Source organism: Triturus cristatus, chromosome 12, assembly GCF_964204655.1.
Source record: "Triturus cristatus chromosome 12, aTriCri1.1, whole genome shotgun sequence".
Taxonomy (NCBI): domain Eukaryota; kingdom Metazoa; phylum Chordata; class Amphibia; order Caudata; family Salamandridae; genus Triturus; species Triturus cristatus.
This window is the reverse complement of record NC_140595.1, coordinates 146,047,439-146,069,560: the sequence shown is the minus strand read 5'-3', so window position 1 is coordinate 146,069,560 and position 22,122 is coordinate 146,047,439. Positions and strand designations below refer to the sequence as shown.

The 22,122-nt window shown below is 47.2% G+C and overlaps 1 protein-coding gene across 4 annotated transcripts in view; it reads right to left on the bottom strand.

The window, feature by feature from the left end:
- The window catches only part of LOC146772936 (rho guanine nucleotide exchange factor 11-like), an 896,981-nt gene that overhangs the window by 656,792 nt on the left and 218,067 nt on the right, over positions 1-22,122 (bottom strand). For all 4 annotated transcript variants that reach the window (XM_085639320.1, XM_085639323.1, XM_085639321.1 and 1 more), the window contains exon 3: positions 3,476-3,574. In XM_085639320.1, coding sequence (XP_085495446.1) covers positions 3,476-3,574 — 99 coding nt within the window. The remainder of the gene's footprint in view (positions 1-3,475; positions 3,575-22,122) is intronic.

Here is a 22,122-nt window from a genome sequence, read left to right as displayed (position 1 = left end):
TCAGTGCTGAAAGGAGGTGCAGTAAAGGGGTAAGATCAAAGATGCTAGATCTGCCGGAGAGAAAAGAACCAATGTATAGTGTATGCTAACATTGTGAATACAATCCTCGAGACAAATAAAAGCTAAGATAATACAATTATAGAGCATTTATTTCCCCCCTCCCCCGCCCCTTTCATGGTACCATCTAGATTGCTGTTGAACAGTGGAGGGAGTGAGTAGAATGTCCTTCACATTAGCAGCCTCAGAAGGATTAATGAATGTGTCACCTGCAGGACTATTGTTATCGACCTCGGAAAGATGATATGCCTAATTTGAATTATGATATTTATTATCTCCTAGGCCACTCGAATGACGCAGAAAGGGAGGACCAAACTAGGAAGCAAAAAAGGCAACTATGCAGTATAATGAGGCACTTTTTTATAGTATTGCTTCATTATTTTGTGTTTTTTTTATACTTGCTAACACTTTCTGGCCAAAGATTTGACCTCATTGGTACCAGTTTAACAACTAAATACGGTCATAAACAACTGAAGGATGGATAACCAGTCAACCTTTGCGGGTGGCATTCTATTGTGCGGAAACAGGGGTCGGCACATATTTAGTAACGTTTGATGCGATTCAGCTAGACGCATTGTTTGGTTAAAATCTGCAGATACAGCAGTGGATGGATCAAGTGGCAAATGGGGCAAATCTATAATTATGTGGAAAACGCTGCGGCTGCAGAATCGCATAATTCAAGTGGCCCTAATTATATAGATCTCCGAAGGATAACAGGTTGAGTTTCACATATGGCTGTAAATATATCGACCTCGTAAGGATTGCGGCCTATATCTGCCCAATCATGACAGCCTGGGTTTAACGGTACTCTTTGCAGTAGGGTCCCAACACACTGAGCTGCCTTTAGAGGGGTGACCTATACCGCCTTGCCCATCACACGAGGGCACTGTGGGAGGTGCCAAGACTTGAAGGTTCGCCACCGCAGCGCCTCATGAATAAGGCACATCCTCCCGGCCTGGCAGAGTCTGGCGGCTCTTAAATTGCATCAGAAGCTTGTTAGCAAACAATAGAGCGCAGAAGGGGCCGGGAGGGGCCGCGGGGGGTGGAAATGGCGCTGTAATTGGATAGGGCGGATGCACTGTACTTAAAGGTAGGGGGGAGGATCTGTGTCAAGCACCGGTACTGTGCCATAGCTGAGAGCTCCGCAAGGCTAACTGCAGGGGAAGAAGAGTGCACCTGTGGCACCCCACACACTCACCTTGCACTCCCAGCTGGACCCGTGCGGACCCGGGGGTGCCAGGGCACCGCGCCCACTCTTCAGCGGATCCTTCGTTCTCCACCCGCTGCAGCTGAGGGTGCAGTGCACAGAGGAGCCAAGGGCGCATATGGAGCGGCGCGGCAGGGACGGACCCTTGGACCTCCTTTCTGCTGCTCTGCCAGCACCGAGGACATCCTGGAGTACGGGGGACCCCAACAGTGCGGCTCCAGTGCAGGAGGATGCAGTCTTCCAAGATAAGGCTTAATATTGGAGCTTAGACCGTTCCCGGGGAATCCGGAACTTTGCACCGGGAGTTAAAGTGGTTTGCGCAAGATCACACGGTTGGTGTCAAGTGGAGAAACCAGGATTTAAACGTGTTATGGTTTGTGACCTGAGTTGGAAACGTAAACATCAGAGCACACCTCACCACAAGCTCCAGGTTGCGAGGATAGGGCAGCGAGAGCCATGAACACCGCCGCCTTTCTACGAGGCGAAGCAGAAATGCCTCGGAGAAACGCAGCGGCGGTTTCGGATTCGGGGGCGTGTTTTTCTATTCTCTCCTCTTGCCATTGGCTGGAGGAGAGAAAAACACGCCCAGCGAAAAGTAGCGAAAAAACACGCCCCCGAATCCGAAAAGGACGGGGCTTGTTTTGCGAGACAAAGACTCTTCTCCAATGGCTGGCCAGCATTTAAGAGGCCAGCCAATGGAGAAGAGGAGAGAAGAGGGGCGGGTTCAAGCCCCTCTTCTCCAAAACATTAAATCTCGGAGCGAGACTGCGCAAGCGCAGCCTTCGAGCCAAGACCTAAAAAGGGCGTGGCTAAAAAGTGGGAAGAAGAGCATGGAACACGCCCCCGAATCTGAAAAAGACGGAGCCTATTTGGAGGGACGGCTCTCTCCTCCAATGGCTGGCCTCCGTTTAGGAAGCCAGCCAATGGAGGAGAGCCAAAAAGAGAGGCGGGCTAAATAGCCACTCTAAGCATCATAAGATCTCCGGACTTCCGGTTCTGCCTTCGGCAGACCGGACGGTCCCTCGACCTAAAAACACTGCAGGCTTAGTATCTGCCTTGTGTACCTCATCAAAGAGATGACCCTCAACATTGCAGTTTTAAACTTGAAAGAACTTCGAAATTTCACCAGAAGAGAAGTATGGAAGACACCATACATATACTATTCACTAGACCGATGTGAGACCAATGAATGAAAGCCCAACAGTCTTCTGTATCAGGAAATTAATCAAGTAAATTAATGTATGAAACATCCACTGTCTAAGAATGTGGTGTTCACAGCATTACAATATTGACTCAGTTTTTATGTAGTAGAATAGGTCTTTGCTGAAACACACTGCTGCTTTTTCCCAATTCCTCATCAAAAGTCACTGCGACTAATAAAACACCCAATCGTCGACATCAAAATTCCAAGTTCACCTAATATTTATTTGACTATAAGGGGCTTTTGGAGCAGTAGTTGGGTGATACACTACGTATGACGATCTCCCAGCGTTTCAGAACATGTACCTTGTATCCTCAACACACGTCTTTCTAAACTATTCTTCAATCTCCCATACTGTGCATGGAATAAACGCTTCCTTTTCTGACTTAATTTACCTAAACAGTATGAGCATTACACTTGGCTTAATCTAAATATGAATTACATTAATGAGAGACTCCTTTCAATGAGCAACTGTGAAACATACCTTTCCTAGGGATAAAGGGAAATAAAGAGAAAATACCCATCCATTCATATAGGAGGTAAATGAGACATTTAAGCATACAATATATCAAGGTCCACGACCAACTAATTCAGTAGGAAAAATAACAGTCTCAACTAAGTGGAAATTTATGAAAAAGAGAATATATAGCACATGAAACATTGATCAGCGAATACATATTTATAAAAAGAAACACACATAATAGTGGCTTGGTAAAGCGGTTATTAAAAAAATATTACAGATGTAGAAATTGGCAATACAGTCGTGCCGCTCAAACTTTCTCAAGCATCTGTATTTAGAGAGATATGGCTATTTAAAATTGAAACCACCCAAATGAGCAAACATCAACCTTCAAACTTGACTTCTGGTTTAGAAGGCGGCCAGTTTTTAAATGCTGTTTTTTGCAAAAGAGTTATCTTTTGACGTGGGGAAATAAAAACTAGCAATGCCAATTCGTCTTCCCAGAAATATTTTTCACAGCTTCGTAAGTGCAGGAAGAGCGGTTACTCACCCGGCCGAACAGATTGAACCAGCACAATGCGATCTCCGCTGACGGTAAACCCAAAGCCATGCTGATCCTTCTGGACGATGACGCAGCGCTGAACCAAACCTGGGAAGATCATACAATCAATTGCAGCAGAACAAGGAATACTATTTATTGAGAACTGAAACGTTTATCCTTTATAAAAACTAAATAGGATGTATCACATTGGATCAAATCTCCTCACTCAAAAAGGCACAACTAAACTGGAGAAAACTTTTACAAAATCTAAAATTCTAAACATATTTGCTTCCCAATCTTAATTTCAAGTAAACAGCGACATAACTGATCACAGACCACACATACAGACGAACCAAGGGCAATTATTGAAGAATTTCTGGTCTTCCTTTCTTGATTCTAAGAAAATTACAGTTACTCGAAGTCATATTAAATAAGTAATGGAAAAGCTGCTAACTATAACTTACGCCACTGACAGAAATTAATGATCTGACGATTTGGGATGTTAAACCAGAGCTTCTAATATGGAGTATTTATTAAGACAGAGAATACAAGTTTTATCCCAAGACTACACAGATAGACAAAGGAATAAGAAATGTTAAAAAAAATTCCTGACTTCAAAAGTCATTGACTCAGATGAGTCTGCTCCAAGCGTATGTGCAATTTTCCCTTTAATGATAACAATGGGTTAAACTACGAAAAAACAATAAAAAATTTGTGTGACTTTCTTGTCACAGAACATTAGAAAGTCATGCGAAAGGTCACTGAAGGTGCCAAAGTCGACTGCTACTTCCTGGCCGGCTATCTAATAATTTCTGATTAGACTGTTTTGTGACTTCCAAATCACTTTTGGCTCAAGCACTTCAGGCTAATCAAAAGAAAATCCCAAAGGCAAATAGTTTAACAAGAGTCTGACCACAAGCAAAGACCAAGAGATGCACCCAATCTTTCCTGTGCATGCCCAGAGGCTATGCACTGTTTGGTTAGGCTACAGGCGTGGGACCGCACAGCCCCGGTGCAAACCCCCCCCATGCACAAAAAGGCCATGCACATCAGGGGCTGGTTGATGACAAAGGGCCTAGTTGCAAGGCAAATGCCTTGTGGGTAGGATAACGGCACTATGCAGGACACAGGGCCAGGCCACCTCCATTAAGCATGGCCTTGGGGTTGGCAGAGAAAAAAGCTTTGAGTGCTGTGGTATGACAAACTCCCACTGAGCGTTGCTGAACTCCCTGTGCAGCCCGAGTTGGGTGAAAGCAGGCAGTGGGGCCGAGGACATCAGATGTGGGGCGTGCCTGCTCACAGCAGGTTGGATGCACGAGGTTGGAAATTAAGTACTTCCATGAAAGGAAAAAATGTAATTCACTGAAAAATACAGCTAAAAAGGAGTTATTATTCTGGTTCAAATGCAACAAACCAATGAAATTTTCCAACAAACATGCTACAACTTGCACCAACCTCCATGTTCAAATCATCAAAGGGCATGCAGTGCTAGAACAAAGCAAAGAGCTAACAAGCATTGTAAATTCCATCGGTCTCACATGCATTTGAGTTAGAGCTACTTGCACTGTAAATGGCAATGTCTTTTACCTATGTGTTATGGTGTGTATGCATGTGGTGCCTAGTGGAATTATGTGGGTTGGATTGGATTGGCTAGCTGTGTAATTGTGTGGGATGGAATGGTGTGGTGTGGATTTGTGTAGTGAAATTATGTGGCATGCTGTGCAAATATGTGGATAGTAATTTTGTGGTATTGAGTGTAGTGGAAATATGTAGAGTGGGATTGTGTGTTATGGAGTGTAATATTATGGAATGGTATGTTGTGGAGTGGTATGTAGTGGAATTTTAATTATGTGGTGTGCTGCTGAATGTTGTGGCACGATGTTGAATTCTGTGGTGTGGATCAGATGTATGTGGTGTGTTGAGTAATTGTGTTATTGAGTTGTATTATGTAGTTTGGTGTCAAAGTTTGTGGTGTGGATTGTAACTGTGTGGAGTTGATTGGTGTTATAAATGCAAATGTCTTACTTATGTGTTACGGAGTGTAGTGGATGTACGTAGTGTGTAGTGGAATTATGTTTTTTGGGGGGAATCGTCAGTTGTGGAATTGTGTGGTGTGGAGTGTATTTGTGTAGTGGTATGTGGCATTGTGTGCAGTTGAATTATGTGGATAGTAATTATGGTGTATTCAAGCGTATTAGAGGTATGCTTAGTGGGATTGTGTGTTATGGGGTATGATTATGTGGAATGTTATTTTGTGTTGTGGAGTATTATGTAGAATTTGTGGTATGATGAGTGATTATGTAGTATGTATTGGATGTATGTTGTGTGTTTTATAGTTGTGTTGAATATAATTACGTGGTTTGTTGTTGAATTGTGAGGTGTGGAATGGAAATGTGTTGAATTGAATTGTGTGGCATGGAACTGTGTGACATGGAATGAAAATATGCTGATGACATTTTGTGGCATGGTACAGAGTGTTTTTATGTGGATAGTTACTATGTGGTCGAGTTTGCCTAGCGACGGCCCGAGCATGGGAAGCGTTGGTGGTGGAACTTCAGGGGTTGATGTCTGATGCTGGGGAAGGGGAGAGCACATCTGATGGGCAGGAGGTAGCGGGGAGTAGAAGGGGAAGGGTGGTGGGTCCTGGGCGCATACACCTTGGGTCGGCATGAGGGAAGGCTCTGTTTGCTTAGGGAGAGGTTGGGCTCCCGTACATAATTTATTAGGGAGGAGGGGCACTTCAGAAGAGGGGTAGGTGACGGGGGCACACTGACATGGGGTGGGGGAGAAGGGGGGGAAGGGGACTGTGTGGGAAGGATGTTCCTTCTCCTGGATATTTGATATTGATGATAATTGTGCGGTACTCCTGGGACGGGTGGAGGTCGTGGGATGTGTGTTGAAGTTGTTGATTTGGAAAACAATAAAAAACGTTTCAACAAAAAAAAAAAATGTGGTCGAGTTTGCTTTTATGTGGTGTGTCATTATGTGGTAGTGAGTTGAGTGCTATTATGTGGAGTTGAATTATGTAGTGCTGAGTGGTATAATGTGGAGTGTAAATATGCTGGGTGGTGTTGATTTGTGTGTTGGCGGATTTCAGCGACAGCAAGCAGTAAGGTGGCATCACCAGTACAATGGTATTTACAAAAGCACAGAAGCCTACGGTGAGGCTCTGCCTCTTGAAGCCTCATTTAGACTTCTGCTCTAAATAAGTGCCAATACCCGGTATGATGCTTACAGGACCACAATAGGACGTGCAGTATTACGAATAATTAGGATACTCTACACATAGATTGAGAGGAACTTGCTCAAATGACTTTAACTATTAATTTTCCATAGGACCGGAGAGAACAGTAACATATTTGTTACAATAAGTCCAAAATTCAGAGTCAGCAGAATTTGGTGCTTTAGCAGTACTCCAATTAACCCTAGCTTTCCTGCATTTTTCCAGAACTCTACATGAGGGTTCTCGGTCATAGCTGCCTGGATGCATTTCTTGTCTCCACTCACGCCTGGGCAACATACACAAGCACTGAGAGAGAAGCCTGGTGCTGACAGTACAAGCAGTTGTAGGCAGACTTAGGGTGCAAAGAGCAAACACAACACACATTCTGAAATGAATTATATGAGCACAAATGTGATTACCTCGGATAAGTGATGAGTTGAACATGCATTTGCACTGAACATTTTTATGAGCAGTTTCTGCTCTGTGAAAATCCAACCAAATGCACAAAATCCGGGATGTTGTTCTCTCTAGCCACGCCTTGACCCTAGCGTAGTGACCCAACCCCTAGTGTCACCAATCCCGAATGCACCTTCGAGTCCTAGATAACAGTTCTTAGACGTTTTTAGGTCTCGCCTTGCTATCGCGTAAGCGATCGCAAAGTGAGACTATTGTAAGGGGCTCTCTAAAGTGCTCCGAAAAGCGGATTGCATGGCGAGTACGCGCACAATCACGCGCATCGTGCCGCCATGCAATCCGTTGGCATCGCACTTCAAAGGGTCCGCTCCCCCGCCTGGAATGCGCTCCCCCGCCAAGCGCGCGCACCACGCTACGCCGGGCTTGTCTTGTTAAATGTTGTTTTCAAGAAGTACTTCTGTATTCTATCATGGCTTTTCCTTCATTTGATCCTTTATAATTGTTTCTTCTGTTTCTATTTCATTAATGTCTGGATGAAGTAAACATTCTCGACTCATCCCAATGCTTCATCAGTGAATACCGGCATCAGAACGCATAGTTCACAAAACCCGAACAAGCGCGATGTATCATTAAAATATAACATGTGCGCGCGCGCCACGCTCTGCCGGTAAATACAGCTTTTAAAAAAAAAACTTGTAGACACGTTTTCACTGTGCTGTTTGGCATCAGAACACATAGTTCACAAAACCCGATCAAGCGCGATGTATCATTAAAATATAACATGTGACTCGTTATTCTGATGCACAGAGGGCGGTGTCTACTAGGACGCTTAGCACTGTGTTTAAACTTATCTACCATAAACATTGTAGGCACGTTTGTTTAGCCTCCTTCTTGGTTTTCATCCTGGCCCTTAGTCAAAGCCTGCAGGGGACTTAAATTAAGCCGGTGTCTGCCGGAACGCTCTACAGCACATTCAAATACATTCAAAAAAATTAAAAATATAAATTTCTCTGCCATCGTCCTTTCTCCCGTCTGCCTTTCCTCTCTCCCGTGACCCCTATTTCCGCACGCGCCACGCTCCGCCGGTGAATACAGCTTAAAAGAACACACTTGTAGACACGTTGTCACTATGATGTTTGGCATCAGAACGCATAGTTCACAAAACCCGATCAAGAGCGATGTATCATTAAAATATAACATGTGACTCTTTAGTCTGATGCACAGAGGGCGTTGTCTACTGGGACGCTTAGCACTGTGTTTAAACTTATCTACCATAAACATTGTAGGCAAGTTTGTTTAGCCTCCTTCTTGGTTTTCATCCTGGCCCGTACTCAAAGCCTGCAGGGGGCTTAAATTACGCCGGTGTCTGCCGGAACGCTCTACAGCACATTCAAATATATTCAACAAAATTACAAATATAACTTTCTCTGCCATCCTCCTCTCTCCCCTCTGCCTCTCCTCTCTCCCTTCACCTCTACGCGACTGCGCTGCCTTTGACTTCCATAAACAACTGTGGGGATATCTTGGGGCTGCATTCCAGGATCAGGTTACTTAAATAAAAGTTATTACTTTGTGAAAAATCAATACAAGCACTTGTTTAAAAGAATACTGAGAATCCAGGATGTAACGTTTGTTTGGCCACCTTTTTAGGTCTCGCCTTTTTAGGTCTCGCGTAAGCGATCGCAAAGCGAGACTATTGTAAGGGGCTCCCAAAAGTGCTCCGAAAAGCGGATTGCATGGCGAGCACGCGCACAATCACGCGCGTCGTGCCGCCATGCAATCCGTTTGGCAACGCACTTCAAAGGGTCCGCTCCCCTGCCCCCGCCAAGCGTGCGCGCCACGCTCCGCCGGGCTGGTCTTGTTTTCATTCATTTGGGGACTCATCCTTCTTGTATTCTGCATTGTAAGAAGCTTTTGAATGATTTTCTCTACTTTGTTTTTCAGTACGAATTACTAGACCTTTTAAGAACTTTCTAGTCAATATTAAATTTCAAATGTTCGGACAATGGTAGCCGATTTTCTTATAGTGCTTTTAATTGTATGCTGAGCACGGCGTCCACTTTAGGGTCAGCGCGCTCGGTTTAATTTTTTGTTTTTCTACTTTTGTAATGAGTGCGGCACCCGCTTCTGGGACACCACACTCGGTTTCATTTTATATTTTTAAACTTTTTTTAATGAGGGCGGCGCCCGCTTCAGGGATACCGTGCTCTGAGGTCGCATGCCATTAATAAGCAATTAATGCACACCCTCGGCCAGTGCGGTCTTGGGCTTGTAATGGCTGCACTTCCGGAATGAATGTCTAAATGGCATTTCTGCGCAACAAGACTTTTCCTTTACTAGTACGGAGTGTGCTGGCATGAGAATAATTTCCTCATCCACCATCCTGGGAGTGAAAGGGGCTTTCGTGCACATGACTAAAAACTGTGTACCCGGCTTTGTGCAACCCCACAGCAGAGCATGGTTTGTAATCGTTCTATGGGCCAGCTCATGTAAAAGGCACCAACAACGGCAGCCATTTCGTACAGTTTGCAGCATTTGTTTTTACTGGTGCTTGGCAAATTTTCACACAATGAACTGACACCTCGACCAGAGTTAGCACAAAATATATTTTTTGCACTAACAACATCTTCACGCTTTTCATTAGTGCAAATATAAAAGCACTAAGACCTGCTGTGCTTCAAAATTACTCAGAAGGAGCGCAACATTTCACAGCAGTGGGGCAATTTCCTTGATCTGGTGCCAAGATGTTTTTTTCTATAGTTTTATATAGAGCTAAGTGGACCCGAAGGTATCAAAGCGCTTCACATAAATAACAGTTGCATTGCAGATGGACACATTAATTTTTAGTAGGCATGGGGAGAATAAGTGATTTTGCCCAGAATTACAGGTTGTTGAGCGTCCCTGACGAGACTCGAACCTGGTTCCCCAGCTTAGAGGTCGACCGCTCTAGCTGTTAAGCCACATCCCGGGCAATGGCTGACATTTTTTCATAAATTATTCTCAGTGGTAGCTGCATAGCTGCAATGTAAGGAAATGAAGACCACCTCTCCCAGAATGCACTGATCTTTTGAATGAAAATCTCAGAACGGGACTATGGTACCCTGCCAGCCTGGAGGACTCTTGCTTGCTCTGTTCAGTCACGCTTGAAGCTACCTAATGGGAGCCTGAAGTATTTTGATATAGGTATATGCATCAATACACGTGACATGGGGGTAGGTTTGTTGGCAGTATGAAACAAGCATTTGCAATGTAATAGGTCTCGCATTTATGCGAGTTTGCGCTATTGGCATTGTAAATGACAACGCCTTATATTTATGTTTTAAAAACCAAAACATAAATAAAAGGCATTGTCATTTAAAATGCCAATAGCTCAAACTCGCATAAATGCGAGACCTATTGCATTGCAAATGCTTGTTATGTTTGGTGCCGTTTGTGCTGTGTGTTGCATTTTGCTGGTCGTGCTGCAAGTCCAGACGTTGTTAGTAATTGTGATGGACGACACCGTTAGTACTTTGTGATGAGCACTGATGTTTTTGCGTTGAGATGCACTGTGGTATTGGTGTTGTTTTAGATACAGGGCTGACTCTGAAGTGTGATGCAGTTTGCTTGTATTGAATGATGCGCGGTGTGATTTGTAGTCTATAGTGAACAGTGTTTTCTTAATTATATGATGCAAAGTACAATGAAATGTTTACTGTTTGTGCTGTGACATGTGCATTGGCAGCTGTGGTGTCTGCTGGATAGTGCTGTGTGAGATGGACTGTGTTGTATGTGTGCTATTTGATACACTACGTTAGTAATGAGTGTGATACACAGTGCAGTTTGTTGGTGGGTGCTCAGTGCAGTTTGTTGGTGGGTGCTCAGTGTAGTTTGAACCCTGTGATTGGCAGCAATGTGGGATCGGTTGTGCTGTTTGTACTGCAGGATGCACCGTGCTGTTCGGGCTGTGCGATGAGAAGTGGTGCTTGTTCTGTCCGATGCCTACGCTGCTTGTGACGAATAACACGGTGCATGATTTGTGGTGCTCAGTATGATTTGTGTAGTGTGATGCATAATGCGGTCTGTGCTCTGTGATATCCTGTGTAAGATGCCCAGTGTTTTGTATCGTGTGATGCTCCATGTTGTGTGTGCTAGGCAGTACTCCTTGTAAGTGATAAGCACAGTGTTCCTTAAAAAGTGTGATGCTCATTTTCTTTATTTTTTTTTTGGTTTCAAAGAAACTTTATTCGTAATCTGCACAGTACATCAGTGTAATGACAATCAACAATGGTATTGCTGAAATATTACGTCAGTAACTTACACCTTCCTGTGCAGATTCTCTACATATGATCAACATCCCCCCGCCCCCATCCCAGCTTATGTAACAGCCCACCCACCGGTCATAGGGTAACACAGAAATACAGTGCATTAAGAGCAACACGGTCCATAAAAAGCGGGTCATCCAGAGTCATCAAAATGCAGAGCTTTTCTTTACAATTGACATCAGCCTGATGAATTTGATCTCCCGCGCCTGTGGCAGGTACCTGACAAGCTCCCCGTGCCCCCTGCAGTCATCAAAAGCCATGTACAGACTCAGCATTGCAGCCCCCCAAGGACTCATCGTCTATTTGGGGGGATCCCAATTGGGTACCCGCGTCCCCCTCCTTTACGGAACCCTCCTCCTTTCCTACCAAGATTGGTCCTTGGGGTGCCTCAGATTCCCGAAGATAGGCAGTCAGTGGTCCCCATATATTTTTCGGTCGAGAGTTCGCAGGTAACAGTTCAGCGTAATAATGCATGTGACCTTGCCACGTAGTCATTTCATTTATCCAATCCTTGAATTTTGGGGCACGGCCTGTCCCCACTTACAAGCTACCTGCCGTTTTGCCAAAAACAATGCCATAGCTAAGTATTTCTTATGTACTGCTTTTATGCCCTAAATAAGGCCCAATAGAGCTATGAGCGGGTCCGGGACCATATGTATACCGATCATAGTGGACAGCCCTTCAAAGACTTGTACCCAATACGTGGCCACTCGAGAGCAGTACCATGCTAAATGTATAAAGTCTGCACCCTGCTGCCCACATCATGCACAATGATCGTGCTCCCTCAGTAGTAGTTTGTGTAGTTTGGTAGGGGTATGGTATAATCTATGCAAATACTTAAAGTGTATAAGGCAAAGCCTACTGTTACTAGTAACCTCCTCTGTCTGCCTGCAACCTAACTCCCATTGCTCGTCCGTTAGTGGAGCATCTAGGTCATTGTCCCATTTCCGTCTGGCCTTTGGAAGTCGGGAAGGAGTCCCTTTACGGATGTGTTTATACAGTGTTGACACGACGTGCCGTGTTGTTTCCGCCCGTAGCAAATCATGAAGGGGAGCGAACGTTTCGGGCTTGTCCGGAAACACTGGGGTAACCGCCTTCACACTTTGTCGGAGCCTGGTATACATGAAATTGTCCATGGTAGTGGGTTCACGGCCATCAGAAAACTGTGTCTGAGATCAGAATTGTCCCCCTACATAGAGATCTCCCCAGGTGGTGTAATGCAAACTGTCCAGTAATTTGCGGCATAGCCCATCATAAGTGACCTGTATTAAGGGGTTACGCAGCAGACGTATTTTGGCGGAATACATCATAGAGGCTCCCAGCCTACGCGCTATATGGCCCCACGCAGCAATCGTACAATCCACTGCGGAAGGGTCTCGCTCTCGCCCCGTCACCCTGGTGAAGAGGTAACCCTCTGGGGGCGTCGGAGACATATAGCCATCTTCCACCGCTAAGTGCGGCATGAAGGGAGGCGGATAGAGCCAGTAAACTGCGAAATGTGCATGTACGTAATAGTATTCAAAGTTGGGAACATCGTATCCTCCTTGCTGATACGGTAACATCAGTGTGGCTAGGCTTAGTCGCGCCTGTTTCCCTCCCCATATAAGTCGTACAAGTTATTTAATTTAGTGTATTAAAAAAGTATCGTTCAGGATGATGGGGGATGTTGACAAAGAGATACAGAAGCTTAGGGAGTAGGACCATCTTAATAAGGGAGATCCTCCCTGCCATTGACAGTGGAAGGCGGATCCACTTGGCAATCTTGTCAGTTACCCCATCTAGAGCCACCCCATAGTTGGCATGCATCAATGCACCCCTGTCCCTAGTGATCCGCACACCCAGGTATTTTAACTCACCATTCTCCTAAACTAAGGGATAATCCATTGGGAACTCTTGGGTATTGGCGGTGAGGGGGAACACCGCAGTCTTAGCCCAATTTATTTGGATTCCCTATATGGCGCCAAATTTGGTTATTTCTCGCAACACAGGGTTAAGATTCTCAGTAGGTTTTTTGATATACAGGGTCATATTGTCCGCATATAATGAGATTAGCAATTGCCTGGCGGGGTAGATCAAAGAGCGCTCCTTGTGATGTTGTCGAAGCTTCGCTGCCAAGGGTCCGATGGCTTAAGCAAATAAGATTGGGGAGAGCGGGCATCCCTGCCTCGTGCCTCTAGAAACAATAAATGGAGTGGAACGGGCGCCATTCAGTAGTACCGTCTCCAACGGCTGTGTGTACAGCAGTTTAATCCAGTTCAGGAGGGAAAACAGCATCCCCATGTATTGCAGGGTGCCTATCAGATAGTCCCACTCCACCGAATCAAACGCTTTAGTGGCATCAAGGAAGACCGCCACCGCCGAGCACTTGGGGTCTATGTCCCGTAGGACTACAAATAGGGTACAAAGGTTGTGGGCCGTGGCGCGACTTGGAATAAAGCCCGCCTGGTCTGGGAGCACCAGGCGCTCCATTAGGAGACTGAGTCGGATTGCTAAAACTTTTGCTAGGATTTTAGTGTCACAGTTCAGTAGGGATAAGGGTCGATATGACTCGCAATGTAACGGGGATTTGTCAGGTTTTAACAGCTAGATTATTTGGGCCTCCTGCATAGTTGTTGGCAGTGTTCCTTCCTCTAGGGCCGCATCAAACACGCCTTTCAAGATCGGCGCTAAGATTGGCGCGTATGCTTTATAAAATTCTATTGGTAAGCCATCAGAGCCCGGAGCTCTCCCTGATTTCATAGTCCTTATTGCCTCGACAATCTCGTCCACTTCTAATTCCAAATTAATTTTTTTTTGTTGTGTGGGCCCCAGCCATGCCAGAGCCGTATCCTCAAAATAGAACGGCAGATCCAGCGGGTCCCCCCCTATGTGAAGCATAGAGTGTGTTATAGTAACTTCGGAACACCTCCAGTAGGTCAGAGAGGTTTCGATGCACATTACCCTGGATATCCACCACCTCCGTGACATAATTTGAAAACTTAGGGGGCCTAGTCAGCTGCGCTAATACTTTCCCAGGGCGGTCCCCTTCCCCATAAGCTCTGACAATGTATGGTTTCCCACGAAAACTACTCTCTCTGCTCACAGCTTCTTCATACTCTGCGAGGGTTTCCATCAGTTTGGCTCGACTTGCCCCATTGTCCGGAGACGTCTGGAGTGTTGCTTCCAGCGTTTTAAGTTCGCCTTCCAACCTATTAAGGTCCCTCCGTAGTGCTTTGAGTACACCCCCTCCTTTGGAAATGCACCAGCCTCTGGCCGTGACTTTAAATGCCTCCCAGACAGTAGTGAGACTAGAGACAGAGTGCACATTGCGCTCAAAGAATTCTTTAATATCTTGCTCTAGTTCTTTGTGGAAGACTGGGTCTTGGAGGTGCAAGGGATTAAGACGCCAATTGCGATACGGACTATGGTGAATCGGGAGCTGCATGGTCATCATCACAGGGGAATGATCAGAGTATGTACGCGCTAGATGAACAACACCCAAGAGCCAATGCGCCATCCCAACCGATACAAGGAGGTAGTCCAGTCGGGCCCAGGACGCGTGCACCGCCGAGTAATGCGTGCCTTCTCGCTGTGTCGGATGCTTATACCGCCATACGTCAAGGAGGAAGTTGGTATCCAGTACATCTTTGAATGCTCGTTGCGTTTTCGTGTAATGCACAGGTGCGGCACGAGATCGGTCCACCTGGGGCTGTATCACCGTGTTAAAGTCCCCCCCAGATTACATATGTAGTTCCGAACGTCTGAATTTTTGTCCCATAGTGAGAGTAAGGGTTGGGGATCGTCTGAGATAGGGCCATAGAAAGTTGCAAAAAACCTCATGGGAGTTAAGCCTCCCCCACACTAGGAAGAACCTTCCACTACTGTCCACCGCCGACCCACTTGGTACAAACCCCACCCCGCGTTTAATGAGTATGGCCACACCTCTAGAGTATCCGGAATAGGACGCAAAGTAACGGTGTAAGGCCCATTTCGTTGCGAAAGGGGGAGCAGTGTCCGCACGTAAATGTGTTTCCTGTAACATAGCAATGGCTATGTGGTGCCTGTGTAGATAGCTAAGTACCTGCCTCTTTTTCTTAGGGTTATTCAGACCCCGTACATTCCAAGATAGTACTTTCAGGCTGTTAATGTCCCATGTGCCCTCTATCATACTTACAGCTAACATATGTGGATTGGAATGCTATCTTCTCCCTGCTGACCAACTGGGTGAATAACATTACGGTGCGCCAAAAAAACAACCCCCCCCCCCCCTCCAGCAACCCCAACACGCCGGGCATTTGCACCCTCCCCACCTGAGAAAACATCAACCCGTCTAACACGGTCCCTCCTTGTAGGAGGTTTGATGGAACACCCTTGTGGGAGAAACAGTAGGGGCTCGCACCATACCCACTCTCCTCCACAGTTGCACCCACCCACTACTCCGCTATAAACACGGGCAGCTGTGGCAGGAGGGGAGAGAGAAAATTTTAAAGAGAAGCTACCTCTTTGACGGCCTATATTTCTTTCATTTCCTGGTAAATACTCTAATTAAATCTTAATAGACATGCACACCTACAGTGATGACCCATAAATACAATGTATACACATAATTTTTTACTTTTTATCTTTGTTTATTTTGTTTGATAAGCAGGTGCATTTTTCATATCAAAAAGTGATTATAAACATTTCATTTCAATGTTATGATTTCAAATACTTCCCAAATATACTGAAGAGCAGATATGTACAATTGAACAAAGTAATAGACATATCTAAAATGACATAAACACAAATGATTTAGCCCCTCGATAGGCCAATTAAATCCCTACATACATATCTTGCATACTAGTCTTGCATACAAACAATCATACCACAGGCAAATCACTACAAAAAGGAGTAAGAAAAACCAATAAGAAAATGTACAACTGGGAAAGTCAATTGTTTAAAAGCAATCAGAAAATTTTTCACATTTGACTGTAAAGTTTACAGTGACAGACTTAATTTCCTCTTATTCTTTAGTCTGAGTATGTCCAGATAAGCTTTCTTGTCCAGTTGTAGAAGAGCTGGTCTACGCACGTTTCGGTGAGAGATAATTTAAATTCACCTTCATCAGGACCAATAAGGAGAGAAAACTTTTCAGTGCACACACGAGGGGACAGATCTCTGCTAGAGATAGGTCATATTTTCAAGCTCTTATAATCCTCAGCAAATCTTCTTTCAAATGAGGTGGATCTCTTATTAGGTTAATCTTGGCGCTCAGATATATCCTTGTTGAATCCGAGATGGGGCCAACGGTCCCCCTCGCTTGAAGCAGTGGCTCACAAGAGCTGCGTCTTATACCTATGGAGTTTACAGGTCAGCCATCCCAGTGCAAATCCACCCAATGCAAAAGAAAAGTCAAGACCTACAGCAGGTCGCACTCCCGGCCTCCTTGCCTGTGCCCCTCCTGGCTGCCAGAGTGCCCACCGGCCCGCTAGTAGCACGGACCGCCAGCGAACTCAGCCCAAACTCAGCAGCCCCTTACTGACTTGAAAGGTTGACATTTGTCAGGGGTTCTCCTACTTCCGGGTCGCATGAGGGGAGAGAGAGTCCGGGCGAGAACAGTAAACATGCTATATAAATCTGAGTACATCATCAAAGTCTGACAGTGCCGTGAGCGCCGGTCACCGAGTGTCCATGTTCGTGTTGTCTCAGGTGGTCAGGTCAGTCCGGGTTTGACATGGGAGACCAAGATCCGGACCGTGATCGTGTTCCCGCTCTCGAAGGTGTGTTATTACGATGCTTCTTAAGGAAGTCTTCAACTTGTTGAGGATTCTGAAAAGAATGTTGCCGTCCCTGGTGCGTGATTTTCAGTTTTGCTGGGTACAGCATGGCATAGGGGATCGATTGCGCCTGTAACAACTTCTTCATGGCAGCAAATTTGCGCCTCGCATCCTGTACTGACTGTGTAAAGTCCGGAAAAAATGACAGCGTGGTATTTTCGTAGTACACCTGCTTCTTTTCGAGCGAGTCGTAGCACCGCATCCCTATCCCGGTAGTTGAGGAATCGTGCGGTCACCGGGCGAGGCGGCGCTCCTGGGGGCGGGCGGGCCCCCAGGGATCTGTGCGTTCGCTCCACCATGAGGTGGGCCGAGAAGGAGTCGCGTCCGAACAAGTCCACAACCAGCTTTTCAATGAAGTCCTCCATGCGTCCTGTATTGGACGACTCCGCCAAACCCAGGATGCGCACATTGTTCCTTCGGGAAACGGGCTTCCAAATCCTCGTTCTTGTCTGCGATTATTTTGAGCAGCCGATCCATCTGCGAGAGTTGCGCCTTATGGGCCGTATCTCCGTCCTCCAGATCAGATACCCTAGTTTCTGCTTCCGTGATCCGTTGTTCATGATGATCCAACTTGTTAACAACGGCGTCCATGCGGGCATTCATAGTGTCTATTTTCTCTGCAATTGTTGTGAGACTGTTTCATACCCAGCAGCAGCGACTTCCAGTCTTCCTCCTGGGTGTCCATGTTGTCAGTGTCTGCTTGGTCAGCCGACGTGGTCTTGGGTACTTTGCACGCTTCGAAGGGCAATTTCGCCTGCTTGGTGTTGGTGCGGCCCATATTGAGGTCACGAGGGTTCCCCCCAGGTATAGTGGCGAACTGGATCTGCCCGCGGCGCACCCTGGGCACCTCAAAGCGTAGAGGGGGGATTCCCTTTAGCCTCTTCAGTCCGGCAGAGTCGCACAGCCGTTCTCCCGGGGCCTCCCGGCAATACTCAACAGCTGCCCGTCACTCCCGCCCTGGTTGCACCACGGAGCAGTAGATCCCTGCAGACTGCGTGCACTGTAGAAGGTGTCCTCCGGCTCACCCAGGATATCAGGGGACCGCCATAATATGTAGGGCCCTGGAAACAGTCGCTCGCACCATCAGATGACCCCCTGTGTTCTCGCAAAATGGCCGCCGCTCAATGCACTCTTAGGGGGATCAAGGCAGCTTTCACTCTGACAGGTGCCGTATAATCGCCGGGAGTGACCTCACTGATTGTCACCATGCACCCCTGGGCAACTTCCAAACCTTCGGTGGGGGGGCAGACAGACAGTTCGCAGCAGGAGCGGACTCACCTCCCAGCAAGCAAAATGGCGGCGAAGACCAACCGGGTCCGTACTCCAATTGCGCCGTGTCAGAGGCGTCCCACCAGCATAAAGGGCTCCCGTGCCAGCTTCCAGAGCAAATCCACAGAAGGGGGGCTCACCGCACGCCCCGGTGTCCGATGCTGCAGAGATGCGCCACCCGCCAATTACTCACGGGCTGAGCTCTCGAGCGTCCGATGGATGACGGGCTCTCTACAAGCTGCTCCTGGGCCGGGGGTATGAGCGTACAGAGACCACCAGCTGAAGCCGATCGCGGACCTCACATCGCACGGATGTCCAGTGTGACCACACCAACACCACAACCTTCCAAGCTGGTCCGCCACCGCCGCTCGCAGGGTCCGCACAGCACCGGCCTCTCGCAGCCGCGGCAGCCGCTTTCCACCTAGAGGTCCGAGGGACGCCCAGCCGTGGGAACTTTCTCCGGTCGCCAGGATCGGTTCAGCCAGCGCTCCGACCTCAGGATTCTTCCCATCATGGGCCTCAATGATACCGACACCCCACAGGTCGGTTTGCGGATCTTAATAGCAGCATAGGATGTATGTGAAGTATATGATCTCGCCCGGTCAGGTAGGAGCCTTACTGGTGTGCGGCCATCTTGGTCGCGCGCCACCTAGCGCCCGCAAAGTGTGATGCTCATTTTCTTGTGTGTACTGTGATTGGCACAGTTGCAGGATTCGCACTTCTGCTTGTGCTGTGGGACGCACCGAGCTCTATGCACATTGTGATGCCAGTGTCTAGGACATGGGTACTCAAACATTTTCCTGGGGACCGCAAATTTGGTCTATGGTGTGACAGAGGGCCGCACCGATACCAGCAGGGGGTGTAAAGTGGGTGTAGGGGAAACAAAGCATGTATATCTAGTAGCCGTTTTAAAAAATGAAGGCGTTTCTAAAGTTAAGGGCCTAGTTATTTCCTTTCCCTAACTCCAATTAACCTTTAAATAAGTGTTTGCTGCATATTTAATATTTTTTCCATGTTAGTGCTGAGTCGAGTAAACAGCAGCCCAGTGCTGCTGCTGCCCAGGGGGGCGCATGGATAGGTCAGGAGTGCCACATGGGGTCCCGGGCCGTACGTGGAGTATCACTGGTCTAGGACATATCGTGGGCGGTACTGCTAGTGCTCTGGCATGTGCTGTGTTGTTTGTATTAGGGATGCAGGGTTTTGTTGGTGGTTTGTGGTGCATGGTGCCGAGTGGTGTGTGCGCCGCTTTACTTATGGTGTGACACAATTTGTTGGTTGTGTCGTCCAGTGCACCGTGGTGTCTGTGAGGGATAGTGTGTTCTAATCCTGCGCCGTATAATGTTCAGTTCTGTCTGCGTATCGTGCAGTGGGTGCACTGTGCTCTTCGTAGAGTGATGCACGATGCAGTGTGTCCTGCGTCGGGCTGTGATGTTGGTGTTGTGTTGGACAGTGTTGTTTGAGCTGTTTTATGCACAGAACTATTACTGCTCGTGTTGTGTTGAATTTTGCACCATATTGTTAGAGTGAATTATATATAGTGTTTGATAGTATAATGGGAAGTGCTGCTTACGCTCGGTCATAGGCAGTACTCTTTGACAATGGGATAGAAAGAGTAAAGAACAGTCCGCCGTATGCTGTTTGTGGTGTATGATGCACAATGATGTTTCCGCTTGCACTGTGTGAAAGGTTGTGCTATATGCTGCTTTGTGACAGGTAGTGCTGCGGTGTGCCAGCAGATCCTGGATTGCAGTTTCTTGCCCTCCTTGGAGTACTTTGAGTGTGTGCTGTTTCTGTCATTTTCACTAGACTTTTGTCAAGTGCTGCACTCTACCAGGCGCGCAACGACCATAGTGCTCAAAGGGCTACAGCTCCAGTCAGTTTTTGAGCTGCTGTGGGCTGGCTGGTCTGGCGTCCATCTTATTGTAGCCGCACCTGAGTACTTCACAGGTCTTTAGAAGACTGTGGTATTCAGGGGTCCCTAACGGGAAGGTTGACCATAAACAAAAAAGAAAACCCGCCGAAGTCAACAAGGTGCAATGGTTCTGGCTCTTTATTTTAGCAAGTCTGGCAGGTAGGGATGGGGAGTATCTTCCGGTAGGTTCAGGGTGTGATTTGGGCGAATAATCAGAGTTAACAAACATAAGAGACAGTCACTGTCCGTGGGATCTTCCTTGCGCGGGCCGTTCGAAACTTGGAGGGGTCTTGGCCTTCTGTGTTCGGAGTCCGCACATGGAGGTGCTCGGTAGGTGAGGGAAGGGAGGTAAAGAAAACAAAAACACGTCTGAGTCAGTGCTGCTACTTATATGTTTACATCCGTGCTACCATCACCGACGTCAGGTGTGGGGAGGGAAGTGTGGGAGTCCGGTAGGGTCTCACCTTTGCTCTAATGCCCCTTCGCAACCTCCCCACCAACCCCACCCAAAAGGTCCCCGAAGAGACACTTGCCTTGAGCCATGGCCCGTTCCCCGGACCGTGGCACTGGGACCCGGGGCGTCTTCTCCTCCTTTTAGCCCACCGGGTTTGGTCACCGTAAATATCTTGTTCTCTCTCCTTGGTTCGCCGTCTTCCGTCTCTCCTTTCTCCTCCTGCACCCCTCCCGCTCGCCGCTCTTCTCCATCCTTGGTCTCTCCTTTTTCGCTGTACTCTGGATTTCTCACTCTCCTTTCTCCGGTCTCGCGCCCTTCCAGCTCCGTTTCAGCTCGTTTTAGGCGTTCTGCGTCACCTCCCGTGCGTGGCTCCTCCCCTTCAGCCGAGTCCAAGGCTAGACCGTTTCCTACTTCCGGAGTGGCGTTCAGCGGCACAGTCACGATCCGCTTCCGGTCCTCTCCGTCCTCCTCCTTACATATCTCTCCCACTACGAATGGACGTTGGGGCCATTCAGTGAAGGGATTCCGGGACAGGTAGTCCGCACAGCCTTGTCTGGCACCTGGCATATGTAATGTCTGAAAAGAGAAAGGTTGTAGGGACATGAACCACCCGAGTATACGTTGATTGGAATCCTTGTGTTTCACGAGCCAGGTTAAGGGGGCATGGTCTGTGAGGATGGTGAAGCGGCGTCCTAGTAGATAGCATTGTAGTGCTTCAACTGCCCACTTTATAGCCAGGCACTCTTTCTCAATGGTGGAATAATGGCATTCCCTAGGAAACAATTGTCTACTGATGTATAGGATAGGCTTGAGATCACCCCCTGAGTCAGGCTGCTGTAGTACGGCACCCAGACCGAGATCGAAAGCATCGGTCTGGAGGATAAAGTGTTTACGGAAGTCTGGGCAATGTAATATGGTGTCTTTTAGTGCTTGGAAGCTGCATTCGTGTTCTATCGTCCAAGAGTGTATCCGGGACGGATAGGTCTTGGTTAGTAGATCTGTAATGGGGCTGGCCAGGGAAGAAAAATTAGGGAAGAATCTTCTATAGTACCCGATGAACCCAAGGAACGAGCGTATGTCGCGTTTGGTTTTGGGGTTAGGAAGGGACTTGATTGCCTCTACTTTATTCAGATGTGGTTTTATTAGATCCCCTTGTATCGTATAGCCGAGGTATTGTATGGTATCCGTGACCAGTAGGGACTTCTTTGGGTTTATTTTTAGACCGGCATCCTGAATGGCTGAAAACACCGCTGCTAGGTGTTTCATATGGTCTGTCCATGTTGGG